The following is a 25,136-nucleotide window of genomic DNA, read 5'->3' as shown; positions in this document are numbered from 1 at the left end:
TATCCACTTTACTTCAGAAACCTAATATATCTCATCAGATATTTCGCAATTAAAGCACTCAAAATTCAGAGGCGCTTCCAACATGTAGCCCTTTAGTCATTCTCTTTCTCAGTCCTCTTCTCTGTGGTAATAGTACCTAATTTTGAAAAGCAAGTTCTTTTATATTTGCTATTACTAAATTGTTGCATAATTTAAAATAATAATAATAAAAAAAGCTGGTAATGATAGTTATAGCTTGGGCACACTTATTAGTCAGCTACAACTTATCAACAGTGAAGTGAGTTTGCCTTGGAGTGTCACACATAATAGTGACAGAGACCCCAAACCCTGTACAGGGTTCTGGGGGATAGTAGGATGAATCTCAGCAATGCTTCAGTAAAGTCCATATACCCTGCCACTGTTCTAAGGAATATTACTACATTGTGTAAAGGCAAAATCAAGAGCAAATATCAAGTTGCTCTGACTCAGAGTTTCCCATATTTTTGAAGTTTCTTCTGGTGTACTCACACTGAATATTAGTTCAAAATATTCTTTAAATGACTGTTTCCTTTGACTACAGGGCAAATGCCCTAGCAGACGTCCAGAAGTACCAAAGTTAAAACTTGCAGAACTTCCAGTGCAGACCACTCATTCCAGATTCTGATCTCAGTTACATAGCTTTAAATCTATTGTTTCCTCATTGTAGTTAATGGTGCTTTTTCGGTACGACATTTGTGTTCTTGGCATCAGTCTGCCCACAAACATAACTCAAACACATTAACATTTTACAGGGTAGATGGAACACCTGCATCTAGTTTTGTATGAGCTGCTGTCTTTATCCACTTCAGCAGAACAATAGGCCTTTCAGCCTGTTCTTGTCTACCCTAAAGTATGTTTTGTGGTTTGCACTCCTGTAGTGTATGAGAGAATCAGAGAGAAAATAGTATTTCCTGGAGGCAAAAACACTCAGATTCACTCACAGAGTTTTGTTTTTGGGAAGTCCACCTCAAATGTGGAACAGTTTCCAGTAGGAACTGTAATACTCTACAGATAGAAAGAAAAAGAGCAGAAACCAACATGGATATGGATAAATGACAATCAATCCCAAAACACAGTGTGTGCCTAGCCTTGTGTTGGGGGGCTGTGACAAGTGGTGTGACCTGACGACTAGCTTTCCTATGACGAGAGTGATTGCATTTAACTACAGGCCATGCACCTCCTCACCTGAAATTGGTTAGCTGGCAGAGAGGAAAGGAATGAAAAGGCCCTATCTTTTTCCCTACTTACTCTCATGGTGGTTTTCACTTGTTTGTTCATTTGTTTTTTATGATACAGAAATATTCCTTCAAGCAGCATATATACTGCATTTTTCTGTTTTCTTTTTTTTTTCCCTTTTTTTCTTTTTTCCTTTTCTGTGTGCTGCTCAAGAAAGCAACAGGACAAGTTGCCTGGACAGGTAAGGCTGAGGTTCATGTTCCTTTCCTCTTCTGGCCTTGATGGAGAGAATGAGCTGTACCTTTACAAAAACACTTCATCCAAGGCTCACTTGATATGCATAGATGGGCTGATTTAAGACAAGAGGGTCTCTCTCACAGCCTGATCCACTCTAGAATTCTCTGCAAGGTGGTGCAACTCCTTGTCCCTCTGTCCCAAAGTTATTCCCAGCAAAGATAATCCTACTGTGTCTGAATATCAACAGGTTCCTATTATAGCCCAGAGCAATGTCAGAGCACTTGTATCCTGCAAGTTTCCCTGCCCAAGAAACCTGTTGTAAATTCTCGAGATGATAAACTAAGAAGAGATCACATCTGGGTTTTACCTTTCACAAGTTTCTACATCAACTCCATGTCTAGAATAGCAACAACCCTGTGAACTGCAAGCCTACAGCGAATGCTGTCAACAAGGAAAGCTATGTATGTGAAGGCTGAGAAGATATATGTACTAGACCAAGTGGAAGCCTATTTATATATTTGGGCTACATTTCCAATACTGAAATACCACTGCATTTTACCAGAGAGCTGTTAGAGTGCTAAAGCTTTTTATACCAGTATAATAAAATCGCCATTTTCAAGGAAAAAAAAAGTATACATATAATAAAATCATAATGGTGAGAGTCCTTGGCACAGCTGTGTTTGTTTGGGATCAAACTGCTCTACAGCCCCAATGAGGAGCCAGAAGTCTCTAGTCTAGATGTGACCTAAGCATATGTTCTGCAACTGGAGGTATGTTTTTGTAACACATGCAGATATGCCCAAGCTGGCTCTAATCTATCTAGCTCAGATAAGAACTGCTAGGAGGGTATGATATCATAGGTTTCAGTCTTGGCTAGCAAACTAGGTACATACCTAAAATCAGGCTGACTGGTAGCCACTGTGCTGAAGTCACTACCTCTGCCAGAACTAGATAACTTAACACTGCAAATCCTGCAATCCTGTATCAGTTGCAATGCAGATATATTTTGAAAGACTTATTCCCAATGAAAGCTAAGAAACTGAGGCAGAGTTTAGTATGTTCTTTTAAAAGTGGTTGGGAAAAGTACCAAAAGCATAATTAAACTAGAGAGAGTTGGAGAGCATTAATCACATGCTGAAAAGCTCTCTTTTGCTAAGACATTTCACAGAGAGCACTAGGAGTGACTTAAGTAACTTCCTCAGGTACATGCTTTGCAAGTGAAGAATAAATTAGCAGGAAATTGGCTGGACACAAGGAAAGCGATTGGAATGGAGCTGGAAGTTGAACCAAGCTCAGTGAGACTGGGTCTTTTCTTCATCTTTAGAAAAGGTGAATTAGTTGTTGGTATACCCTAAAGATCATCTGCAGCATGACAGGAGCAAAAATGCTCTTGAGGATGCTTTTTTTTCCATAACTGCATGACAAAAAATAGATATCTAAATAATCATTTGACTTTTAACGATATTTGGCATTTGCCAACAGACTTTGATTGGAGTGATTTCTTTCCAGGAAGGGACTGATCCCACCAACACTCAACTATTTCACTTGCACAAGTATATCCATTAAATTCAGAGTAATTCAGTGGACATAGTCATACTAATGAACATCTTCACATACATGATGCTTTGAATGTGTTTACTGTGGATTCAGAGACAAAATTTCACCAGGTTTATAACTTCAGTTCTGTCTTTTATTTCATTTTTGATATAAAGATATTTTTGAAAATCTTTCCTTGCATGCAAGCCCGATTTTATTCCACTTGCAACTATTTAGTATAACTTTAAGAAATGACACTCCTTTCAGCATTAAGAGGAAAAAAAAAAAAGCTCCTCTCATTCTTTCATATTGCTGTACTAGGAAAATCCAGAAAATATACTGACATTTCTTGAAGGGTGAAAAAATTCTTCATGAAAGCACTAGAAACTGATATAAGCATCAGTTTTGTAAAGACTAAGCGAGATATATTCCTCTTCCATTTGGGCTGTAGAAAAAAGAATTCTCTTGAAACCATAAACTATTTATCAACTTCGGGCAAGAACACCATTGAAGCATTTGCAATAGTGGCTCTGAGTAAAGCCCATTCCTGACAGGACTTTACAGACTCCCTCCACCAGATAGTGCTGTTTCTCTACAGAGCTCTATAGGATTCGTAGGCCATGGAAAGGTCAGGGGCTGACTCAAGGTAACAGGCTGCCTACAGCTTGCTCATTCCCTCCGTTTCACTGCCACTGTAAATGAAACAGGGAAGGCAGAGACTGACGGGTTTGAAGGAGTAAAAGCACATATTGAAACAGGATGTTTGTAGCTACTGCATGCTATTGTTTCCAGCTTTGCTATCTGCTACAAGTCTATTCTCTTTCCTAAATTAAGAATGGTATTGGATACTGACGCACAACAAACTGCTTTTACCATTTCTTGGGGATCTTTTTCTTACAACTTGGCGACACATCCTGAAAACACAGTTGCCTCTCAAGTAATTGCCTGGACTGAAGTGACATTAACAAAAAATCAAAACACAAACCTGCAGTCAGTGCTGCCGGTGAGCCACGTAGGCTGTGAGCAGGCCTGACATAAATCTAGGTGCATTTTGATCTCACAAGCAGAGAGTGCTGAGCAGAGGCAAATGTTACTTCTGGAAAGCAGATGGATTTCCTTAACTGGTCCCGAGTGTAGGTGCCCTGCAGCCAGCTTCTAGGTCCTTAACAAAAAAAAAAAAAAAAAAAAAAAAAAAAAAAAGCGACAGCTATGAAGATTACCAAAAGAGTACGAATAAACTACAAGGCATAGTTTACCACTCTGCTGTAGCCTTTGCAATAGAATAAAGAAATGCAGGTAGAGTGCTTTTTATTGCCTTTCTGCAGCAGAATTATTGCATGTGTTTTACCTTGTTGTCCTTACCCTCCTGTGATACGTAGAAGGAATAGCATTTGTTCTTCACTTCTTGAAGAACCAAATTCCTTCGAACCCACAAGAGAACAGAAAATAAAACCAAGTAACAAATACTGAAAAATCTTTCAAGTGGAAAACATTACCTGCAGTTGGAATATCTTTGTTGTCTGTTACTTAGAATTTTTGAGACCGCTGGGCCAGTTTTTCTCATGACCTTTGCGGTAAGTATTTTAACTTTGTTCACTGTACCTGAGTTACTGGATTTTAAAAATATTGTTCTGGGTTCTTTTGGTAAGTTAATAACTTCTTAGTGTAAAAGTTTGCAAAACATATAGTTTTCTCAAAGTTATTTTTTAATATATATATATGTACGTATAAAAATTAAAACAGTGTAAGGTACATGTATTTTCCTAGCCAGTGTAAGGATGGAATGGTATGATCCTAAGTGAGTTTGCAAATCCTTATTCATGCAGGCAGCCTTACAAAAAATGATGTGTGAAACCAAACCTTAGCTTGTTTCAGCGCATGGAAACGAGTAGATGGGTTAAATTAAACAGTAGGGCCTAGTTGTGTATGCAGTAGATTATATATGTAATTAAGCAAATATAAGATTTATTAATATTACTTTGTATACTGTGTTAATAGTCTGATTTATTCAGACTGTTGCAATATGCATGTGTGATCTTATGGAGATGTTAGGTTATTAAACTCACCATGGAGACTGTGTTTACTTAAATCTTACCTTGGGCATTCAAAATACACATAGTTGCAGGTCTCTTAAAAATAAACAGAAAAAAATTAAACAGTGTATCAGTTCAGCTTTTATATTTTCAAATAGCTAAGAAAACGGAGCACATTGTTTAGGTTGCTTTTATTCAGAAACAACACAAACACATCCAGAGGAAATATATAATTACAGTGTGTGTTCTTTCTCACACATTAAAATTAAGAGCATATAGCTCAATACATAGTAGATACATGCTAGGTTGTGAACAGGGGAGGGAAGGAGTAGGTGATTCTTGTATTTCTGGGGGGCCTGTGGATACAATCCTTTACAGAAGTAACGTGATAGATGAACCACAGCTGCTATGAGCCCAGGAAAGGCTGAATTGTGAAGGAAGACAGTTCTTGTAATTGGCTCCATATCACAGCTTTTTATCAAACGATTGTACTCGGGGATTGTCAAGATGATAATGAACATGGAGATTTTACTGTACTTCTGCTTTTACTAGTAGATTAAGTGGCAATAGGCACAAAAAGGCTTTCTTCCATTAACGTGAATGCTCTCATGACCCTTAGGCTTCATTAGTACCGTATCTTCTACCTGGAAACTACTGTGGAAGCACAGATATCGGAGCTATTTATTCACCTCCAAATATAACGCCTGCCTCCTGAGCCATTACCTGTAGAAATCCGTAATTACCTCATCTTTGCTCTCCACTCAGGAATGCCAGGTCCAGATCCAGGACTCGGTGCTAACCCTTTGTGTCCTCACCTGAGCGCATCCTGGCAGTAGGCTTCTTCTTTTCACGTTGCCTGAACTGCAGATGCACCCCTTGAATAGCAGAGCTGGCCCTGGATTTTAATTCTGATATTAAAGTGAATTCAAAGCCTGTGCAAGGGCTAAGTCCATCCTGATGACTTTCTCACAAAAAGCTGGCAAGATCAATAACTAAAAATAAACAAGGCAGCAGTATTTTTTCACAAGAGGAAATCAACTGGAGCCCACGTCTATGTACGTTTATGCAGGGGAGGGGAAAGCTGCAGTTTCCTGGTTATTCCATGCAGTAGTCAGCACCATGGCGATGAACATGACTGAAATCTTACGCGATAAGCTCGATAACGAGGCACGTACACCCTTTTAGAAGACACCCCCGTTCCTTTCAGCATCTTCCACGCCCAGCAGCGACGATTCCCCGCGCTGTTTCCCCTCAGCGAGGCCGGGGCGGGGGGAAGGCAGGTGACCCGCAGCCCCGCCGGGCCGGGCCGGGCCGGGCCGCCACCTCCCGACAGCGCCTCCCGGCCTCGGCCCGGGCGGCCTGAGGCCGCTTCCCCGGCGGCTCACGCCGCGGGGGAACCCCGCCTGCCGCCGGGCCCCGCTGAGGAAGCGGGGCCGTGAGGGGACGGAGCGCCGGGGGTCGGGGCCGGGGCGCGGCGGGGAGGCCGCCGGAGGGCGGCGCTGTGAGGGAGAGGCACGGCAGGGCCCGGCCGGGGGCGGGCGGAAAACCCGCGGGGAGCAGCGAGGCGGGGAGGAAGGAGGAGGAGGAGGAGAGGGGCGGTCGGGCGCTTGAATAAAACCTGAGGGGCTCGGGAGGAAGGCAGACGGGGATGGTGTGTGTGTGTTTTTCTTCCTACGCCACTTTTATCCCGTGAGGGGGACGAGGGAAGGAAATACAACAACAACAGCGACAATAACAAAACTATAAATGATGATAAAGCTGTAAGTGCGCGGAGGCCAGCCCAGAGGAAGACGAGGGCTGAGGAAAGGCGGGCGCAGCCGAGGACCCCCGTGGGTCGCGCTGCTCCCCCCGCCGGCCAAACTTTGGGCGCACAGCCGCTGGCACACTCCCCTCGCACACTCACACACACAGTCACTCACTCACTCACACACACACACTCGCACACTGACGTCTTTTGCGCATTTCCTGCACGGGAGCGAGCGGCGGAGCGGCGGCGGGAGGCGGGGAGGGAAGGACGGACAGAGGGAGGGAGGGAGGCGGCGGCTCTGCCCATCGCCAGGGCGGCGGCCGCCCAGCCGGAGCCCGCCGAGCCCCGCTCCGCACCGCTCCGCGCCCCATGCGCGGGGGTGGCCGCGCTGGGTCCCCGGCCTTGGCGGAGGACGACGAGGAGGAGGAGGCGCGGGGGCTGCTGCCGGTGCTGCTGCTGCCGCCGCTGCTGCGGGCTGCGGCGCGGATGGAAGGTCCCCGGGTGGATGGCTGCTGCTGCTGAGCGGAGGCTGTGCCGTAGGCAGGGCTGGGGGGGCGGCCGGTGCTGGTGATTCGTGCGGGTGTTTGTGTGTGTGCGTGGAGTGGTGCGGTGCTGCTCCGGGGCAGGGCTGGCGTGTGCGGGAGCCTCGGGTCGCGGCGCTGCCTCCCTCGCACGGCCCGAGCCGGGATTATGGTCTAGGAGGAGGGAGGAGGCTTTCGCTCGCCCCCCGGCTCTGCCCTGCCCGGGTTTTGGGGGGGTTTGTGCAGCCGCCGACGCCTCCCCCTCCCCTGCGGCCCCCCTCCCTTGTTTTCCGTTAGAAACACGGGCGAGAAAATAAATGCATTCACTGGGTGTCGCAAGAGCAAAGGCTAAATAACCAGAGGTAGCGGCACGGCGAGGGTCGGAGCCGCGCTGCGCCCCGCTCCCCCCCTCAGACCTGCCCCCCTATTTATTGGCGAGACCTCCTTCCCTGCTCCCCTCCTTCTCTCCCTCCCTCCTTCCCTCCTTTCCTCCCTCCCTCCTTCCCTCCCTCTCTGTGCGAGCGCGTTGTGCGAGTGTTTGATCCCAGGAAAAGTGCAGCCGTCCAGCCATGGTGGTTTTCAATGGCTTGCTGAAAATCAAGATCTGTGAGGCAGTGAATCTGAAACCCACGGCGTGGTCGCTGAGGCATGCGGTGGGTCCCAGGCCACAGACCTTTCTGCTGGACCCTTACATAGCCCTCAATGTGGACGACTCCAGGATCGGGCAGACCTCCACCAAGCAGAAGACCAACAGTCCCGCTTGGAACGATGAATTTGTCACCGACGTTTGCAACGGCAGGAAGATAGAGATGGCTGTTTTCCACGATGCCCCCATCGGGTACGACGATTTTGTAGCTAACTGCACTATCCAGTTTGAGGACTTGCTGCAGAACGGGAGCCGCCACTTTGAGGACTGGGTGAGTGTTCGCGCCGCAGATACGGACGTGTGCACATGATGTTCAGTGGCACCGCTCTGGGTGCAACATCTGTATTGCAGAGCTAGGTTGCCAAGGGCATGTAATGGCTCTGGAGGCTTTTCATTATTTCTACGCTTTGTTATACTGAGATAGTCATGGTTATTGTGCATCTAATGCATGTGGTCCATAGACATAGGAAGAAAGAAAAATAGGGTGCATCTAAGTAAGAGATGTGTAATTACCTCTTCAGGTCCTGAAATTATGTTACATAAACACAAGTCCTGTTGTCTTATTGTGTTTGAAACCCGCCGACCAAATACATCTGTACAGAGCATCACTGCAAAACCCAGAGCCAGCTCTTAGACTGAGTTCTTTGCTTCAGTGTGAACTGACGAAGCCATGACGAGGTCATGACAAGCCTTAAAAATGCAGGTCTGACCTCTGATCCGAGATGCTTTGGGGTCCTCGTATCGCTTGAAAGCTGACTGCAACGATGCTGATGCTCCTTCTTCCCCTAGATGGTCTGGACCTTTGTGCATAGACCTAATGCAGTGCTTCTTCAAATGCTTGAAATTGATAAAAGGGTTCTGGTGGATTTTGGCCCCAACCAGGCAAATTCTGCTGCCTGCATGCAGAATGTGTTTAACAGCTTCTACTGCATCTTAAAGACCCAGAGGCAAACGTGCCTCAGTGGGGGTGCAAAAAAGCTGGAAAATCCTTGGTCTGACAGCCTCAGGTGCTGTGATTTAACACTGGAAAATAAAACAAAAAGAAGCACAGGAAACATGAATATGCACAATTCTGCAGTTAAACGGTTAAATGGTATATTCTTTATATGAGATGTGCAATAGAGTGATGTTAGCTATCTTCTGATTTTTAAATGCGCCCTGCTTGACCAGCCGTCTGAAATGTTTATGCTTGTCTTTTCGTGTTTATTTATTATGGTCAAAGATACTAGGCAGGGGAATGTTTTGTTGGCAAACAAAGAACCCAGGACCAAAGTGAAAACAGCAAGAGTTAACAGCTCAGAGTTTCATGTATCCTTTGGAGCTTCTTTACTTAAAGCAGTGCTAGAAAGAGATATCAGAACAATGGAAAGGCGTGAAAGAATTGTGCTCTGTTTATGCTGATTAAGAGCTGAATAACTTTACTGTTACAACTTTAATGTTTAGGAATTTAAAATATTGCCCACTTCTGCTACGTATGTTACATCGTGACAATTAAGATCTAGATTGTTCTGATGCTCAATACAAGCTACATGTTAGTAAGCTTGGATTGTAAAACTGGGCAATAGGCAAAGAAAAAAAATTGCCAAATCAGGAAAAGGCAAATGCAGCAGTATTGCAGATGTCTTTTACCTGGATTGAATGATAATCAAGTAGTGGTCCTTCTGTAAACACTGGGTGCTTCATCTTTGAGGCCAATGGGACGAGGATGTCATCACAGATTTTTAGTGAAGGAATAATTACATATGTTCTTTCTGTGTATGGTACCCGTTCAGAGTTTGTTGCCAGATCTGGAAGGACCTCGCAGGTTACAGATGCCAAGTTTGATTTTTGGTGGGCTGGTTTGTGAGGGTACGTCCTGACTCTGATTTTTAAGGTGAAATCAAAACGTCCAAACATGTTCCCTAGATAAATAGTGGAATTTAACAGATTGAGGCCCTCTGTAAACACAATCTGGAAGGAACTACATAGCTGAATCAGATAAATGCTGTATTTTATTGCACCAGGATTCATTGCTGTCCAGCATTTACTGGGTGGGAGGAGACAAGGGAGTGACTACAGTTGTTGTCTGTTGATGTGACAGAGTTGAGTAGATGGCTCTGGGTCCTAATTGGTTAGCTCATTGTAATACGGTTTCTGAAGCATCATTTACTTCTTGTTTGTGTGTGTGCTGTAAGTCTCCACAGTGTGGATTGTGTTTGTGTAGTGCATGTAATGCACAGAGAACACCACCCTATCACAGTTGGAGTTGGGGGGCAGGCATTTATGGTATTGTTCTTTACCTTTTCCCAAATCTTCCAATTTACTGAATATGTCATTTTTATTGTAATACTGACTGTGTTTATTGGGTTTTTAATAGGTAGGGACCCTCAGAGAACTGGCCTTTACAAAATCACATTGTTTGTTCATCTGATTTCACTGAGTTAAATCGAGGCCTGTGGCCATAGCATCTCTATAGAGTGTATAGTGAAGCACATAGATTTATCGGTATCTTCATCAGTGTCTGGAGTCTGTATGAAAACTTGCAAAAAAAAAGAAGTCTTCTCTGAAACGAAGTAGTTGAATGGCTTTCACAGGATGAGGAAAATGCACATGGCCTAAACCAACGTAAGACTAAGACTGGGCACATCACAGTCAGTTTGTTCTGTTTAATAAGAGGGCTAATTCTTTCATTTCACTCTTGGCATTTAAGCCAGATATTTTTCTAGTACTCTTTCCTCAACTTTATAGCAAGCAAATTAAAAGCAGCTATCACAGGAGCTCATTCCTCCTTGCCTGAAATATCAATTGCAACCTAAGAAACGCTCCTGGAGACTATAAAGCATTTTTATGCCATTCTGAGGGCGTCCCTTCAAGGAGTCCCAAAAGTTGGAATGGGGAACCATGCGCTTGTTGAGTATATTCAATGTAATTGCATTGCTGCCCCTTTTTACCTTCAGAATGATGCAACAGTTCTTGCAGGACTGGACTGTCACTTTTTAAATAGCTTTGAGAAAAAGCTCGTATGCTGAGAACAGCTCTTGTCAATATATTAATAGCTTTAATGCATTCAATATCGTATAATACTGCATGCATTTTTGTAAGGAAATTTCAGTATTTGTTTTATAATGTCTGCACCAGACTCAAGGTTATGTGACTTATCCCATAACATATTTCTAGGTTCTTGTCAGAAGTCCAAAATGAAAAAAGGGCTTTCAGAGAAATAATGTTTTGGTTCTTTTTTTTCCCCCTAAAATGAGACTATTCCTCTCTTTAGCCAGCTTACCTACTTTGATTATTCTTCGCTATTGTGCACATCCCTCTATGTTTTCTAAGAGATGAGTTTTTTAGGAAAATACTGGGTATTTTTCTCACTGTTAAGCCTGTGCTATATACTGATGCCATGGTTACAGTGGAAACACTAATGATAAACAAGTACAAAGCTTGAAATCATGATAGCGTCTATTGTGTTAGGACGAGTAAGATAAATGTGCAAAATTCTGGTTTCTTTTGTCTGCAGAGTATTCAGCAGTTGCAAAAATGATTTTTAACCTTATGGTATGTATACTCCCTGAACATATATGTGCAGAAAGATTGAAGTTCTGGCCTAACACAGTTGTTCATATTTTACCAGATGGAAGCTTTTAAACAAAATACAGAGAGTTTTTTTTTAAAGGAAGATCAATAATAAAAAAAAAAAAAAACTGTTTTGGTTTCTAAAAAAGGTATAGTGACAATTAAAAAGATGGCTGCTTTTCCAGTGGTGCATCAATACAGACATAGCACGGTTAAAGTGTCAGTTTTGCAGATTTTTTAGTAGTGGCTACACTGCAGTTTTAAAGAGAGCTTTGGATTACAGATTTTTCTATAAGCCAATGAAACATTATACAGAATGGCACAAGGCATTTTCAAGAGGATGTTGGTGAACTTACATTTTGGTAAATGCGAAATGCAGAACAATAAGCAACCTGAAAGTTCTCACTGGAAAAAAAAGCCTAGCTTAACTTGCAAGCTTTAGCTATATCTTCTGAGTTCGGTGATTCATGTAATAACGAAGCATGTCTTGATCTAGTTTTCTTACATTTGGCATACGTAAATGTTGCAGCTGAGTTGGTGACAGAGCTACGCTTTTATCAGTAGAATTTAAATCAGGAAGGAAAATTCCTTTAACATTTAGCCTTGTGGTTATACTTTTGTGAATTAGAACGATCGATGTTTATGTGTTTGGATGATTGGTAATATGGGTTCTGAGTTCATGTCCACTTTTCAGAGTTGACGATAGATGAAATCAGTGTAACTGGACTGATGCCAAGGACTCCATCTAAGGGTCTTAGCCATTAGCCTGACTGTGCACGAGAAAACCTATTGAGTCGTCCTAAGAAATCCTTTTGTAGGCTGAGTAGCAGAACTTACTGAATCAGTTGTAACATCACAACATTTATCAAGAAAAGCCTCTATTACCACTGAAAATATTTTATAGCTATATTTAGGTTAATGAAACAAGTTTAATTTTCTGCTGTCTTAAAAAAAAATCCCTAATGCTGTCAGGAAAGAATTAAAACACAGATTTCAGTGAGATTTTCTTTACTAGTCTTAAATGTCTGCCATTCTAGTTTTTTTTTTTTTTTTCTTTTTCTTTCAGTGCTGATTCTTAGGATCTTTTCAAATGTACTTTTAAAAACATTCTTCCATATTTCCATTTCATTAATGTGAAGTTAGTCATGCAGCTGTGCCACTTGCATATAGCAAGTTTGTTATGAATTAATTTTACATCTCAATAATAATTTGACGACGAGTTAGGGGAAATGAAATGGGGAAAATGCACAGCTTTACATACTCATTGAGCTGTTGAGGTACGTGTTTTTGCATCATGCTTACAGCATACCATTGATGAAATTTTCCTGTTGGAGATACTGTGTCTTGGGTCTCCAAGCTGCAGCCCATTATGTTAGGCACCCAGGGTAATGCAGTGCTGAATGTGGTGGTGCTGACCTCTCGTCAGAGGTGTTTGACGTAAGGAGCAGATGCAAGGCAGAATATAGACAACAGCTCCTGGCTTTGAAATGGCTGGCAGTAACAGTAACAAGCATGCCATACATTAGAAAATCCAAAAGCACTTTAGAAAAATGTCAGTATTCTTTCTTCTGTTTCAGGAATTGAGAAGGAGGGCAGTAGCAGGACAAGGATTAAAACACCTCTGAGTCCTCAGTCCCGTGAGCTGTCCATTTACTTGGGAAATAAACCATTTCCTTCCAGCTCCTCCTGTCTGAATTAACTGGGAGGACTGGTTAAGGGCTTATCAGAGTGTGTTTGGGGGGATTGTTTGTTTGTTTAATAGCCTTCTGCCTTTTCTTTTGCTGAAGTGGCACCTCATTTTAGTCAGTAGGTGGTCTGCTATAGCTGGTGGGCAGAGAGCAGAGTGGTGATATTTTGTCGCAGGTCAGCCTGCACGTGAACCTCTGCTTGCTCTTTACACTGTTGAAGGTTGTCGTTGGGCTAGCAGAGTGTGACGGTTGCATATTTTCATTTTTATTTTCATCTACTAGCTGAACTCATCTGTGCTGATGGTGTTGAAAGGCCTAGGATGCAGCTTGTGAAAGCTTTACATCTCATCTAAACTGCAGTTTGTGAGCTGCTGAAAAGCGTTGTTATCAGAAGAGTATTTGTTGAAATGGAAGGGGAATTGCTGTCCCATTTGATGGATTTCTGCGTTACAAGGATGTCACTGGGCAAGGTATATGTCAGGCCTGGGACGTGAGTGTGAGAGAGTTAGCAGGGAGCGGCAGGGCTTCGCAGGGACTCCTGTAATTGTGAGGGTGGGTGGCTGAGAAGAGGAGATGGGAGATTTTGGAAAGCACTTTGCACAGGGTGGGGCTTCCTCGCCTTCTCCCCCGGCCTGTCTCCCTCCTGTGCCTCCTCTTTTCCCTCTCTGCTGGGGATGTGGTACAGTCGCCACGCAGCTCACCCACTCCCTCGTATCAATCCCTTTCTGCAGCTGCACAAGGCTACTCCTACTCCCTGCTAGAAATATTCTCTCCTAGCAGCAGCTCCTGCTCACCTGCAGTACTTCCCAGCCTGCTGAGGAGCCGTAGAGGGGGAAAAAGCTGCCTCCGCAGCTACTGCTGCAGGGAGAGGGAAAGGGCAATGTGGGGAAATGGAGAGATGAGGCATGGAGAAAAACCTGGAGGAGGATTATGAATAGTTGCTGCTGCCCCACATCCTCCAGCTGCCCTTTTGGCAGCAGCAGAAAGCTGCACATGTAGAAGAGACAGGGATGAGCTGGCATAGGCAAATTGACTAGTTTAGTTGATGACCTTCTGTTGCTCACTGACCTGTATTTTTTCCTTTTTTTTTTTTTTTTTTTCTTGCTTTGCTCAGTGCGTAGCTTTCAGTCTCACTTAGGTCTTGAAAAAATTGCTCAGGGCATGGAAAGTGTGTAGTCAAACATGGCTTTTGCTTAGTGCTGAATTACTTGTAGGTCAGGATTTGACCCTTCAGCTGGGCAGAACCTCCTCTTACTGCTGCTAATACCAATGCTGGTACTGAGTTCCTGGTGACGATAGCGCTTCTACTGAGCTCTATAGAAAGTGCCTGCAGAATGAAGCTGCCAGTAATGGAGTCCAATTCATAGGTATCAGTTCTAAGCTGGGCTTTTAGAAATGTCCAAATCTGATGACAACAATTCCTACGTCTTCTTCTTGAGCCAGTTTTCAGACAGTGGATATCACTACTGCAGCTCAGGCGGTTCCATAGACCCTGTGCAGAACTTCATGGTTGTGAGCAAACCACTGAGCTCACTGGGTTCATTGGGTTCACTGCATTTCATGCAGGCGTGTGTTTAAATTCTTTCCTGAACTGGGGCCTGTGTTCCAAGGGAAAACTGAGAATAAATACCATTTAACAACATCCTTTACTTTCATTTTACCCTTACTGATTTATTATTCTTCTTAAAATCTTGCATATGCGAGCCTGGTTTCTGCTTTCCTCAGCCATCAAAACTAAATCTCTGCCTTCCCCATCCAGAGTTCTTTAAATACTGCTGAAATGAGGATTTAAGTTGGAATTGTAGGACTTGGCCTCTAAGTACAGTTAGTTTCCACTCCCTAATTAAACTTCCATCTAAACAAACTGGTTTGGGGTTTTCAGATTTTGAAGGGGTGTGTGTGTGAATTCATTTTATAAAATGTTGGAGGTGAGATCCTTTCTGCTTGGCACTGGATGCTTGAATTCGTTTCTGCTTTATCCAGTACTAGCTTAATCCCCTTTCTCTTACTCCAGTTACTAGACTGTAAGACAGAGAAAGACATCTATTCCATCCAGTTCATGGTAAGAGAGGTTTTGGAAATGACAGGGTATGCTGATAATGGGAAGTCTGTGGTCTGAGAGGACTGAGAAGAGACTTTCCCTGTGTCCACATGGAAAGGTAGGCCTGGAACTGTCTGGATATGGAATAAGATCAGAAGTCCAAAGACAGCTTGGGAAACAGCCAGTTTGGAGGGGGAAACAAACCAACCCTTTTGTCTCTTGCAAGAAGCTAGACTGAGTAAGATCTTAAGAGCGGGGTTATCTCACTTGCCCTTTTGAGTCATGCAGATTGAAGCAGTTACAGGGGATTCTACCAGCTGAGGGCAAAGCGGTCATTGCAGAAGGCTGACAAGAAGTTTCAACCTCATGTTTTGTAAGCAACTGCTTTCCTGTTTGGCAGGCAGTCACTAGAAGATTTTAGATGTATATTCGGCAATATTAAGTATGAAACTGCAACTGTAAAACTTCTAAATAATTTTAGAGATTGGGTAACTTTAATGATAGTTATCTACTTTATACTATATTGTAGTAAAGCAAAATGCAAATGAATGGGATTTAAGAACGTCTGCAGAATTGTTACCTACTCTGATCATTAGTCACAGTCAGTGGCTTGAATTGCTAGTAAAGGTGATTTCTGAGTGTCCTTTTGCTTATATACCTCTATGAGTTAAAAAAAAATAAAATAAATTGTCATTGCTGATTTAACAGAAATTACAGAAACCAAAATCTCACGAGTCTGAACAGCACAGCTGAAAAACCTAGTGATATTGGCACATTGCCATTAAATCTAACAGGAGTTTTAATGTTTATTTTATTGGAAGCAGCATTAGAGACATACTACATAGCTCTGTGAGTTTCTTTTTCTTTTTCTTTTTTTTCCTCCCCCCACAGAACTCTTTAGGGCTTGAATTGTTGAGGAACAGAAGTAAAGAAAGACCATTGCTTTTAGAATTAAAAGAGGCAAAGTTTGATTCCATCAGAGGCTTGCAGGCAGCCATTTCTGTGTTATATCAGCTAACTTGAGTTGATTTAATTGTTACAGACAATAGGATCATTTTGGTTGTTTCTGGTGTCCTGCTGGGCAATTTCATCACAGGCAGGAACAAAAAGGCATAAATAATGGCTAGATGTTACCAAATAAATTTCATGTCTCTATTGTTTGAACAGCCAGCCCTCATCATACCTCTATATACAATTCCCTTAAATGAAGCATAGGCAAACTTAAATTGTGTTTCAAACTTAGTATCTTTCAGTACTCAACAGTATCAATACGTATCAGGCTTCTTATTCTGGGTGACCAGGATTTCTTGCACATTTTAGAACCTTTCGTTTTTTAGGAAGTTGGCCTTTTTGATAGGATTAAAAATATATTGCCTTGCCAAATGTTAGAAGTTATAAGTATCTTTAGATAAATAGTGAAGGGGTAACAATGAAGCAGACACAGTGGTGGTGGAGACCTGAAGTGAAGACTGGTGCATATTCTGCAAAGGTGATGAGGAAATGGTTGTAATTACATTGCTTTGTTTCATGCATAGAAGCCAGCATGACATAGTGTTTTCTCCTTCCTTGTTTTCTTTCAGTTTCATCATCTGTTCTGGCTTCATGCTGCTAATTCTCTGTCTTTCTTTATCTCTTCTGGATTCAAGATGGTCAAGAAATGATAGAATGACCTTTACAGGATTGCATAAAATTTTGTTGTTTGCAATGCTAGCAGGCTACGTGAATGGAATGCCCTGCTATAGATCTCTACAGAGACCTATTGCAAATACAGTCTTGCTGGGACTGTATTTACTTATTGTATAAGATTTTGTGGCATCTGTCAACTTCACTTTACTTCAAGGAGAGGTTGATCCACAGTCAATGAAAGCAACGAGTGAGAATGGTTTGGAAAAGGAAAGGCTCAACGTCACATGCGCTGCAATCACTTTGTTCTTTTTCTTACATGGTTCTAGTTGGATTTATTGAGAAATCTTTTTTTTTTTTTTTTTTTTCTCCTTTCCTTCTGAGTTTCCTTGCCTTTTCCTTTCCTGTTACTCTGGATTGGCACCTCTAGAGCATTTGAGCTCATGACCCACTTCTTTTCTCCTCAATCAACTGCTATCACCAAGTCCTTGTGTCCCAGCTGCCAGTTTTAGCTTTTCCTTCGTTTTTCTTGTTATTGCTTCCCTCTATATCTTTATTGCTTTTATTCCCGTCACTCCATCGCTCCCTCTCCTTGTCACTCCAGTGGACCAGTGAGCTCCTCATGTCAGTAGGACTTAGAAGCACCTTCAGTGCCCAAAGCTCTCAGAGTTTTGCCCGGCAGTTCTCATCCCCAGCATATCCCCACTGAACTTCTCAGCAAGCAGCAGGGAAGTAACCCAACAGACCAGTAGCTGTCTGAGCAGTTATCTTCAATCAGAAGTGATGCACTGAATTTCCAGTTAGTTACACTACAGAAGTGGTTGAAGAAAGAAATGTAGTATGGTAGCTTTGAGCTTCAAGCAAAATTCTCTGGTTTTAGTAGTCAGTGGGGTGTTGAGGGAAGATGATCAGACACTGGAAATTGGACTTTCCCAAGCAATGGAAACAGTGTTACAAAATTTTAATTGGTACTGACTATTGGAATTTGGAGCATCTCCTAATCACAGAAAATACCTGATATTGTTTTTATTATTATTGTTATTATTAAACAAAATTATGGTTTCTGTCTTCAAAAAGTTACAGCCCATGCACAAGTCAAGAGAAAGCAGGTTGAAATAGTACAACAATACTTACATTGGTTCAGCTTTGCTTGGTGTCCCTAACTCAAAATCTCAAGGGGAGAGGCAATAGTGGAAATTTTACTCCAGCTCTGTGGAGATACTGATGCTCTGTACAATGTAGTGTTTCTCCTCAAGGAACTGACAGCACTTATGATCTAGTCCCTGGTTCCCAAATTTCTAGGCATTTCTGAGTATCCCATATTGCTTTAAGAATGTTTGAGATCACCCCCTCTTAGGGAACTACAGGATTTTTCCATGTAATTCAATGAAAGCTGTCATTAACTGTATTATTACGTTTGAGCTTTTTTCTTTATCAGTAGTGGGGTAGAGCACTGCCAGTGCAGTAATCAAACACAGGCACAATATATAGGGTTAATGATAAGTACTAATGTCACTGGGCTGAGATAAGCTGCCTTAAGTTTCATTCCACTCCTGTGCTCTTTGTGCCAGCCAGTTCTCAGAGCCCTGTCAAGGCTCTGAGAGGAGGAAAGAAACAAGAAGAGTTTTATTAACCTCTTACCATGATTTTGTAGCAATGTTACCCATTGTATCAGAAGCAAGTGACAGCACTTTTCACCAAAAAAAAGAGCAAAGCCTTGCCTTGTAGCTCTTTCTGGTGACCTTTATGCAATACTTTATTTTTATGTATATATAGTGAAGTCCATTAAGTTAAAAAGAATATTGGTTTAGTGGTCACATTTAGGAAGTGGCTCTGCATGTGCATTTTTTATAAGGCCACATAAAAGGTTTTACAATAAAAAATAAACTAGACTGATTTTTAACAATTCCCTGCTGCGTTATCAGTCCAGACACCATCACCTACACAAACTCCTGCTATCTCTTTAGGTGCTCTTTCCTTGCCGGTTCACACAATTCCTTTCATCTGTTTTGTCCGTTTGTTGCAAGATGCCTCAGGCACGGGTTCTTATATTGCCTATCATGTGATAGGGATGTGGGGTCCTGATCCTTTTTAAAGGCACTCACTTTCCAACAGTATTATGGTATAGAAAAATAGATCAGTGCAGTCGCGCTCTGTTTGTCATAGACATGGACAGCGCAAAAAGCAAAACATTTTCTTTGTTGGTTTTGTTGGTAAGTAGATGTGTGAGTAAGTGAAAAAATAAAAATACCTTAAAAATACAAAAAAGGTTTAAGTCTGTAGTGTGTGCCGTATGCTAATGACTGGGGGCAGGCAGGACTTAATTCGGCCTACATGCCAATTAAAAGCTGATGTTTTTGTACTAATTTTAAAGGGAATTTCTTTAAGTGGTATCTTGTGTTCCTGAAACCACTGAGAGTGCTTGTATGATTCAGTTGTGTGCGCAGGGATTCCACTGGGCTGCCAGATGCTTGGAGAGGTGGGTAGTTACATATCCATCCCTTGTATGTTTAATGCTGCACTTTACATATTTCTCAGAATTGAGGCCTGCTGTAAATTTCGCAAATATGTGGAAGTCACTGAAGAATTTAAGCTCCCAATTCAGCATTCTTTTGAAAATGTTACCCAGCTGTCTTTCCATCAGTGATTATTTCAGTCTATTATCTGTAGTAAGCTTGGTTTTGAAATTTTTTGAGTCTGTCTACAAGTGCCTGGTGAACTGCTTGTGAGTGTGCTCTTCAGAAAGGTCAGTCTTTTTCTGTGGGATTTCTTGTCAGTTTGGTACATGCATTTTTGTTTTCTTCCAATTTATATTGTTCAGAGAGTTGTCTCTGACATACTTCATTGATAAAAACAATAGTAAATCACTGGATATTTGAAAAAAAAAAAAAAAGATCTCTAGCCTTCCTTTAATGTACTCTGGACATCAAAGTGACAGGCTCTAACATGCCCCAAGTATTACTTTTTATTTAAAATGTGTGCACACTCTCCAGCCAAGCACTATTTTGCTGTACCAGTGTTACTAATACCGTAAAGCTTTCAAGATCCTTAATATAATTCAACGTTTACATTTTTTAAAATAAGATTAATAATCAGATGTGAATTGTGAGAACCTCATTTTGTCTTTTATACTGTTCCTGGAGGACTGAGGTAACAACAACAACAACAACAAAAAAAAGCCTCTGAAATTGAAGGCAGGCACGCTGAGAAATAGAGGCAGTTCTGGTGAAGCCTCTTTGCCCTGCGGCCATCTCCCGCTGTGACTGTATAGGCTTCCCGTGTTTGCGACCTGGGTGTAATTGTGGCTATGATCAGTAAGACAAATTGCAGGCCGAATATTTTGTAGAACTGCCAAAATGTCAGCAGCTCTTCCAGCAACTGTGAATCAGTCCTGTGCCCTGCTTGCAGACTAGCAAGTAAATTTTGTGTCCCGGCACCAGTGTGCTGGTCTGCAGAGCACCTTTGTGCATGGTTAGTCAACTTTATGATGCAAATAATGGGATGTCTCTGAGACATTTTATGCACCTGTGAAAATTTATGTGATGCTAGTGATATCCCCAGTAAGAGAAGAGTGAGGTGCTGGAGCCTTCACAGTGTGTGGATGCATACATACATTTTGGTAGGGTGACAGTTTTGAATGTAGGAGTTATTATTTTCTCTTTGGTAATGTTCATAATGTCTTAGGCAGTGCAGAAACAAAATTCATAGTTCCTTCCTGAGGGAGCTTATGCTGTAAAATCAGGCAACTTATTATCTCACTTTCGGATAATAAACTACAACATAAGATCTATAAAGTTTTTTTTCTAGCTTTATATCAAGATAGAAGTGAAGTACAGAAGCTGTAGAAAACGCGTAACAAAATACAAATCTATGCTTTTTGGAATAGCAATATGCAAAAGAAATGAATGGTGTTATTCCAACTTAAAAAAAATATATTTGATGGCTCCTGGAGAAGGAGTGATTGTCTAACTGACTAGTTAAGGGAGTGTTTTTATTGACATGAGTCAGCAAAGAAAGAGGCTAAAGCTTAAGTTGTGTGCCAAACCAAGCAGCATGTAAATAAAACAGTCAACAATATGAAGCCACTTTGTAATATACTGGCTTACACAAAGAAATTATTTGCAGCAGGCTTTACTGAAAAAAAGTTTCAAACTGACATAGCATGTGAAAACATGAAAATAGCTATTGTTGGTATTATTTTGTTTTCCTCAGTGTTTGTAGTAACAGGTGAGGTTGGCAAATTCTTTTTTACAGTGCACAAAGTGCACTGCTCCTGCTCCTGATTACTTTATGGTCTGAAGTCTTAGTGAGCCATGTGATAATGTGTAAGAACTTCATCATAATCTTGCATGATGTGAACTGGTCAGACAAGTTTTCATGCACCTAGTTGTCCTGCATCTACCTGTGATATAACGTGTTATCTCCTCTCTCCTCTGTAATTTTTGCCTTTATTTCCATTCACATAATTCATTCAAACAGATGAGGATGTCAGTAATAAGCAACGCTGGGATGGACACTCACTCATAACACAGATATAAATCTTCTTATAAAATGAATAGCCCAAGAGTTTGTATTAATGGTTCCAGGAGAGGCCTTTGTCTGCTTTAGATTTACATGTAGTGATACATAGATCTTATCTGTCTTAGGTAGTAATGAAATTCATTAGCAAAATATCTGAGTCTGGAGAATCTTGAGCGCAGTCATCTTCACAGCTTTCCTAAGAGGAAGTGTAATGGATGGCGAAACTATCTATTCCTCCATGTCACCTGGAAGGACGGCACAAGCTTTATTACGTTTTTCTTCTCGTAGCTTTGCAATGTAGGTATCGTTATCCTCATTTGTACGGAGAGGAGCCTCAGGCTGAGACCTGAACTGAGGCTGCTTCTTGACTAACACCTGTTAGATCTCTCTTTCTGTCTTTCAGCTTCTTCCTCATCTATACAGCATTCTTCTTGTTCTGCTTTCCTACAGTAAGGACTCTTACCATCACATTTCCATTTCCTTCTTGTAGCTTAGCTTTTGCAGCCTACTGTGTTGGGGTTTTGTTTGTTTACTTTTTTTATTAGTTTATTCTTTTTTAATTCTGCAGTTGCTTTATTGTGGGGATGCTTTCCTTCAATTGCAGTGAACAAACAGAAATGCAGGGCCTCAGTCTGGCTGCGTTCTTGACACTGAAGCTCACTCTGTACAGGTATGGATCTATAAAACCTGGCTTTCAGACCCTCAAAGCAGAGTCAGTGTTTTGAAGCTGGGTGGCTGCCGTGGGTGAGTAGTTGGCGGCAGTAACAGCTTTACTGTTACAACAAAAAAATTACCATCCAGAGGTATGCTGCATGCATACACTTGGAGTATCTCATGTATGGAGCCTGTCTGCTCACGAATGTAGTACATAGGCTGTCAAATGAACTGAATACTTGGACATGCAAATCCCTTTTATATTTAGAACTAAGTGTTCTAAGCACCTTTGTATGTTGTCGTCCTAACTCATCATGGTTTATTTCATTTATAATCCCATAACTGCAGTTAATATGGTAGAAGACAACTGCAGACAAAACATAAAGGTGAAGGGTTTGTTGCTTGATTGTTCATGCACTTCTGTTTGGATCACTCAGCTGAAGAAACAGAACTTTAATTTTCCATTTTTAGGGACTTGCCTTGTATGCTAGCAGTAGGAGTGATAGGTTTTTACAGACGGGCTGAGGATCATACAGCTGGAGCTGTGTGAGGAAGGAGTAAGTGCAGCTGGTGAGTGCTGAGGAGCAGCTGTGCTGGGCAGCAGGGCCTGATAGCCCAGCACCTGAGTGTGTTTATAAAACAGATACAGCAAAGTTAGATTGGTGTTGCCTGCCTGGCAGACTGCTGGCCTGTGGTTTACATAAAGCTGTCCCTGGTTTTGAAAAAGCCACAGAGTCAGTAGGCCGGATATGCTAACGTGTCTTGGGGTTACCATGTTACGCTTCAGGATTGAACCTGAGCGGGATAAATTTGATGCAGATTATAGCAATGGGGGTTTTATGAATTTGAGAAAGAGGGATTCAGTGGAAATTGAAAGGAGGTGACAGTTTAGTTACTTGAAATAGCTTTGCAAAGTTCATAGTTATTTACTCTATTTGGAGCTCACATCAGGAGAGGGAACACCACAGTATACCTGCTGTAATCGTTTCACAGTGGAGAAGTGGCATTCTGTTATGTCTCTTGATGCTGTGTGTACATTACTGAGCTTCCTCATCAGTGTACAGTTAACACCTGTACTTGTAAACATGATGAGGGTTTTTACTTAGTCTTTTCATCTGAAAGTTATTCTCCAGACACTACAGAAAAAAGTGTCAAAAAGTGGATCGTTATGGTCCATCACACTAGAAGTAGTCAGTGACTGGAATATCAGTTTTGTGGTACAATGTAGACACGAAGGCACTGGAGTACAAAGGTGATGAACTCGTGGCTTCAGTTACTTTGAATTTTCATCTGTTCATGAGAATTGACTTTAAACTTATGGCTTAAGCATTCCTGTATGGCCATGAAAAATTTAATATTGACTTTGCTATACATTGGTCAATGATCTACAGCAAGAAATCACTACTCTGAGAGTATAGTCTTCTCTTGGATCTGCCTGATTTCAAATACAGTTGGCTGCTGAATTTCCATCAGAATAGTGGCTTCAGGGAGTAAGTTAACAGCCTTATTTCTTACTGTAGGCCTATAACAATGTGATGCCTTTGGCTGCAGAGAAGCTATATTTTTCTTGCACTATCATTATGCAAACATGAGAAAACATGGTGCCTGAATACAAACAATTGTTTGAATTCTCCTGGTGTAACACGTTTACTTTCCTTTTGGTGCAGCAAAACTGATTAAGTATGAGCTTTGTTAAGAAAGAATGCTTTGTATGAATGCTAGAATTGAATGAATACTAGATGAATACAGATTTCTTTATTAATATTGTTGGCAGGTCTGCTGTACAATGTGAGACTGTATCAGTCATCGCCACTTCAATGTGAAGTTAACATTTGTGTCCTCACTTCTTAAAATATGAATGTAGTACATTAGATGTTCATCTCAAGGCTGACAAGTTTCAGCAGCAAAAAGGAGAGTGTGTAGGACAGATATCCAGCAGTCCTGACAGCATCTCTGCTCAAAAACTGGGTTGCCAGTAAGAGGGGTAATCAAAGACCCAGGGCGGATAGCTCCTCTGTGCCTTGGAAGTCCCCCTGTCCAAAAGCTCACTTCCCATGTTCCAGGGCTTGTACCTTCAGCCCCACTAACTCAATGCTACTTTCCTTCAACCCTGCTATCGTGATACTGCCTTTCCAATACCTCTTTCCTCTTATACTCTGCTCTCCCAGTGGTACTTGCTGTCACTGTTTCATCGGTTGCTGTTAGTGTCTCCTCACATGAGAAGTACCTCACTTCTTCTTCTGACAGAATTTAGAAATCATTCTGACAGGCTACATTTATAAAAACTCCTGTGAAGGATCCTGGTTCAGAGAAAGAGGATATAGCCAAGGAAAGACAGAGATGTGGAGATGTGATAGCCTGATTTTTTTTAAAAAAAAAAAAAAAAAAAAAAAAAAAAGGAAAGTTGGTTTTGGCTTAGAATAACTTTAATACATGAGGGTAGGGAGGGATTAAATAATTTATCCTTATTTGTTTCGGCACATATGTCCAACCCATGCTTGATTTTCTTTACTACTAGGAATCTAGAAAAGTAGACGCTATTCTCTACCACCTGTGTGTTCTTTTTTCCCTGGAGAAAGAGAGGCTGGTAGCAGCTTTAATTACAGTTAACATATTTAATTACTACAAAGCTTAATTTGAAGACCTACTTTGTTACAGCATGTTTCCCAGTGGCTTGATCCAAATGTGCTTGTACTTCTAGTGTTATAGTGGGTAAAACACATTAAGGCTGTGAATGCATGTCATAGGAAGAGGTTATATTGACTGGAAGGGGACATGTTGGGCAGCCTCCCTTTTAGGGCTGTCTGAATGATACCTGTGTGAAAGCAGATACAGTAGGAAAATATGTTATTCAAGGAGAACAAAAGCAAGGATATGTCAAGGCTAAGGCGACTCAATTGAGTTATTACTGGCTCTTATTAGCATGCCTGAAAAAAGTAATGTTCTTTGCTTCAGCTGGGTGGCCCTCGGAAAGGGGAGAGATTCTTTCCTGCCTTTTGAAATCATCAAAGAATATGAGAGTAATCATTTCCAAAGTTATCTCTGTGTCGGAAAGCCTCACTGTTCAGGATAAGCCAGGGTAAACAAAGGACAAATAGGAAGTGACTTTTAAAAAGTATGGATTTGAACCTGTGAGATGCTGA

At 41.8% G+C, this 25,136-nt stretch overlaps 1 protein-coding gene and 1 long non-coding RNA gene across 3 annotated transcripts in view; one reads left to right on the top strand and one right to left on the bottom strand.

Annotated features, from left to right (window-relative positions):
- Positions 1–5,176: 5,176 nt before the first annotated feature.
- LOC121067063 lies at positions 5,177–6,460 on the bottom strand. The gene is made up of 2 exons (XR_005818085.1): positions 6,176–6,460; positions 5,177–5,856 (listed from the first exon to the last, which is right to left on the bottom strand). It is a non-coding gene; the product is annotated as an uncharacterized LOC121067063 (long non-coding RNA).
- Positions 6,461–6,566: 106 nt separating this feature from the next.
- PRKCE (protein kinase C epsilon) overlaps positions 6,567–25,136 on the top strand; it is a 300,248-nt gene continuing 281,678 nt past the window's right edge. Inside the window, exon 1 of one of the 2 annotated variants that reach the window (XM_040551100.1) lies at positions 6,567–8,185. In XM_040551100.1, the coding sequence (XP_040407034.1) occupies positions 7,838–8,185 (348 nt within the window). In that variant the 5' untranslated portion in view covers positions 6,567–7,837. The remainder of the gene's footprint in view (positions 8,186–25,136) is intronic. The other variant, XM_040551098.1, reaches the window with a different exon arrangement.

Source organism: Cygnus olor, chromosome 3, assembly GCF_009769625.2.
Source record: "Cygnus olor isolate bCygOlo1 chromosome 3, bCygOlo1.pri.v2, whole genome shotgun sequence".
In the NCBI taxonomy this organism is placed as follows: Eukaryota; Metazoa; Chordata; class Aves; order Anseriformes; family Anatidae; genus Cygnus; species Cygnus olor.
Note: the sequence above shows the minus strand (reverse complement) of the source record. Positions and strands in the feature narration are given on the sequence as shown.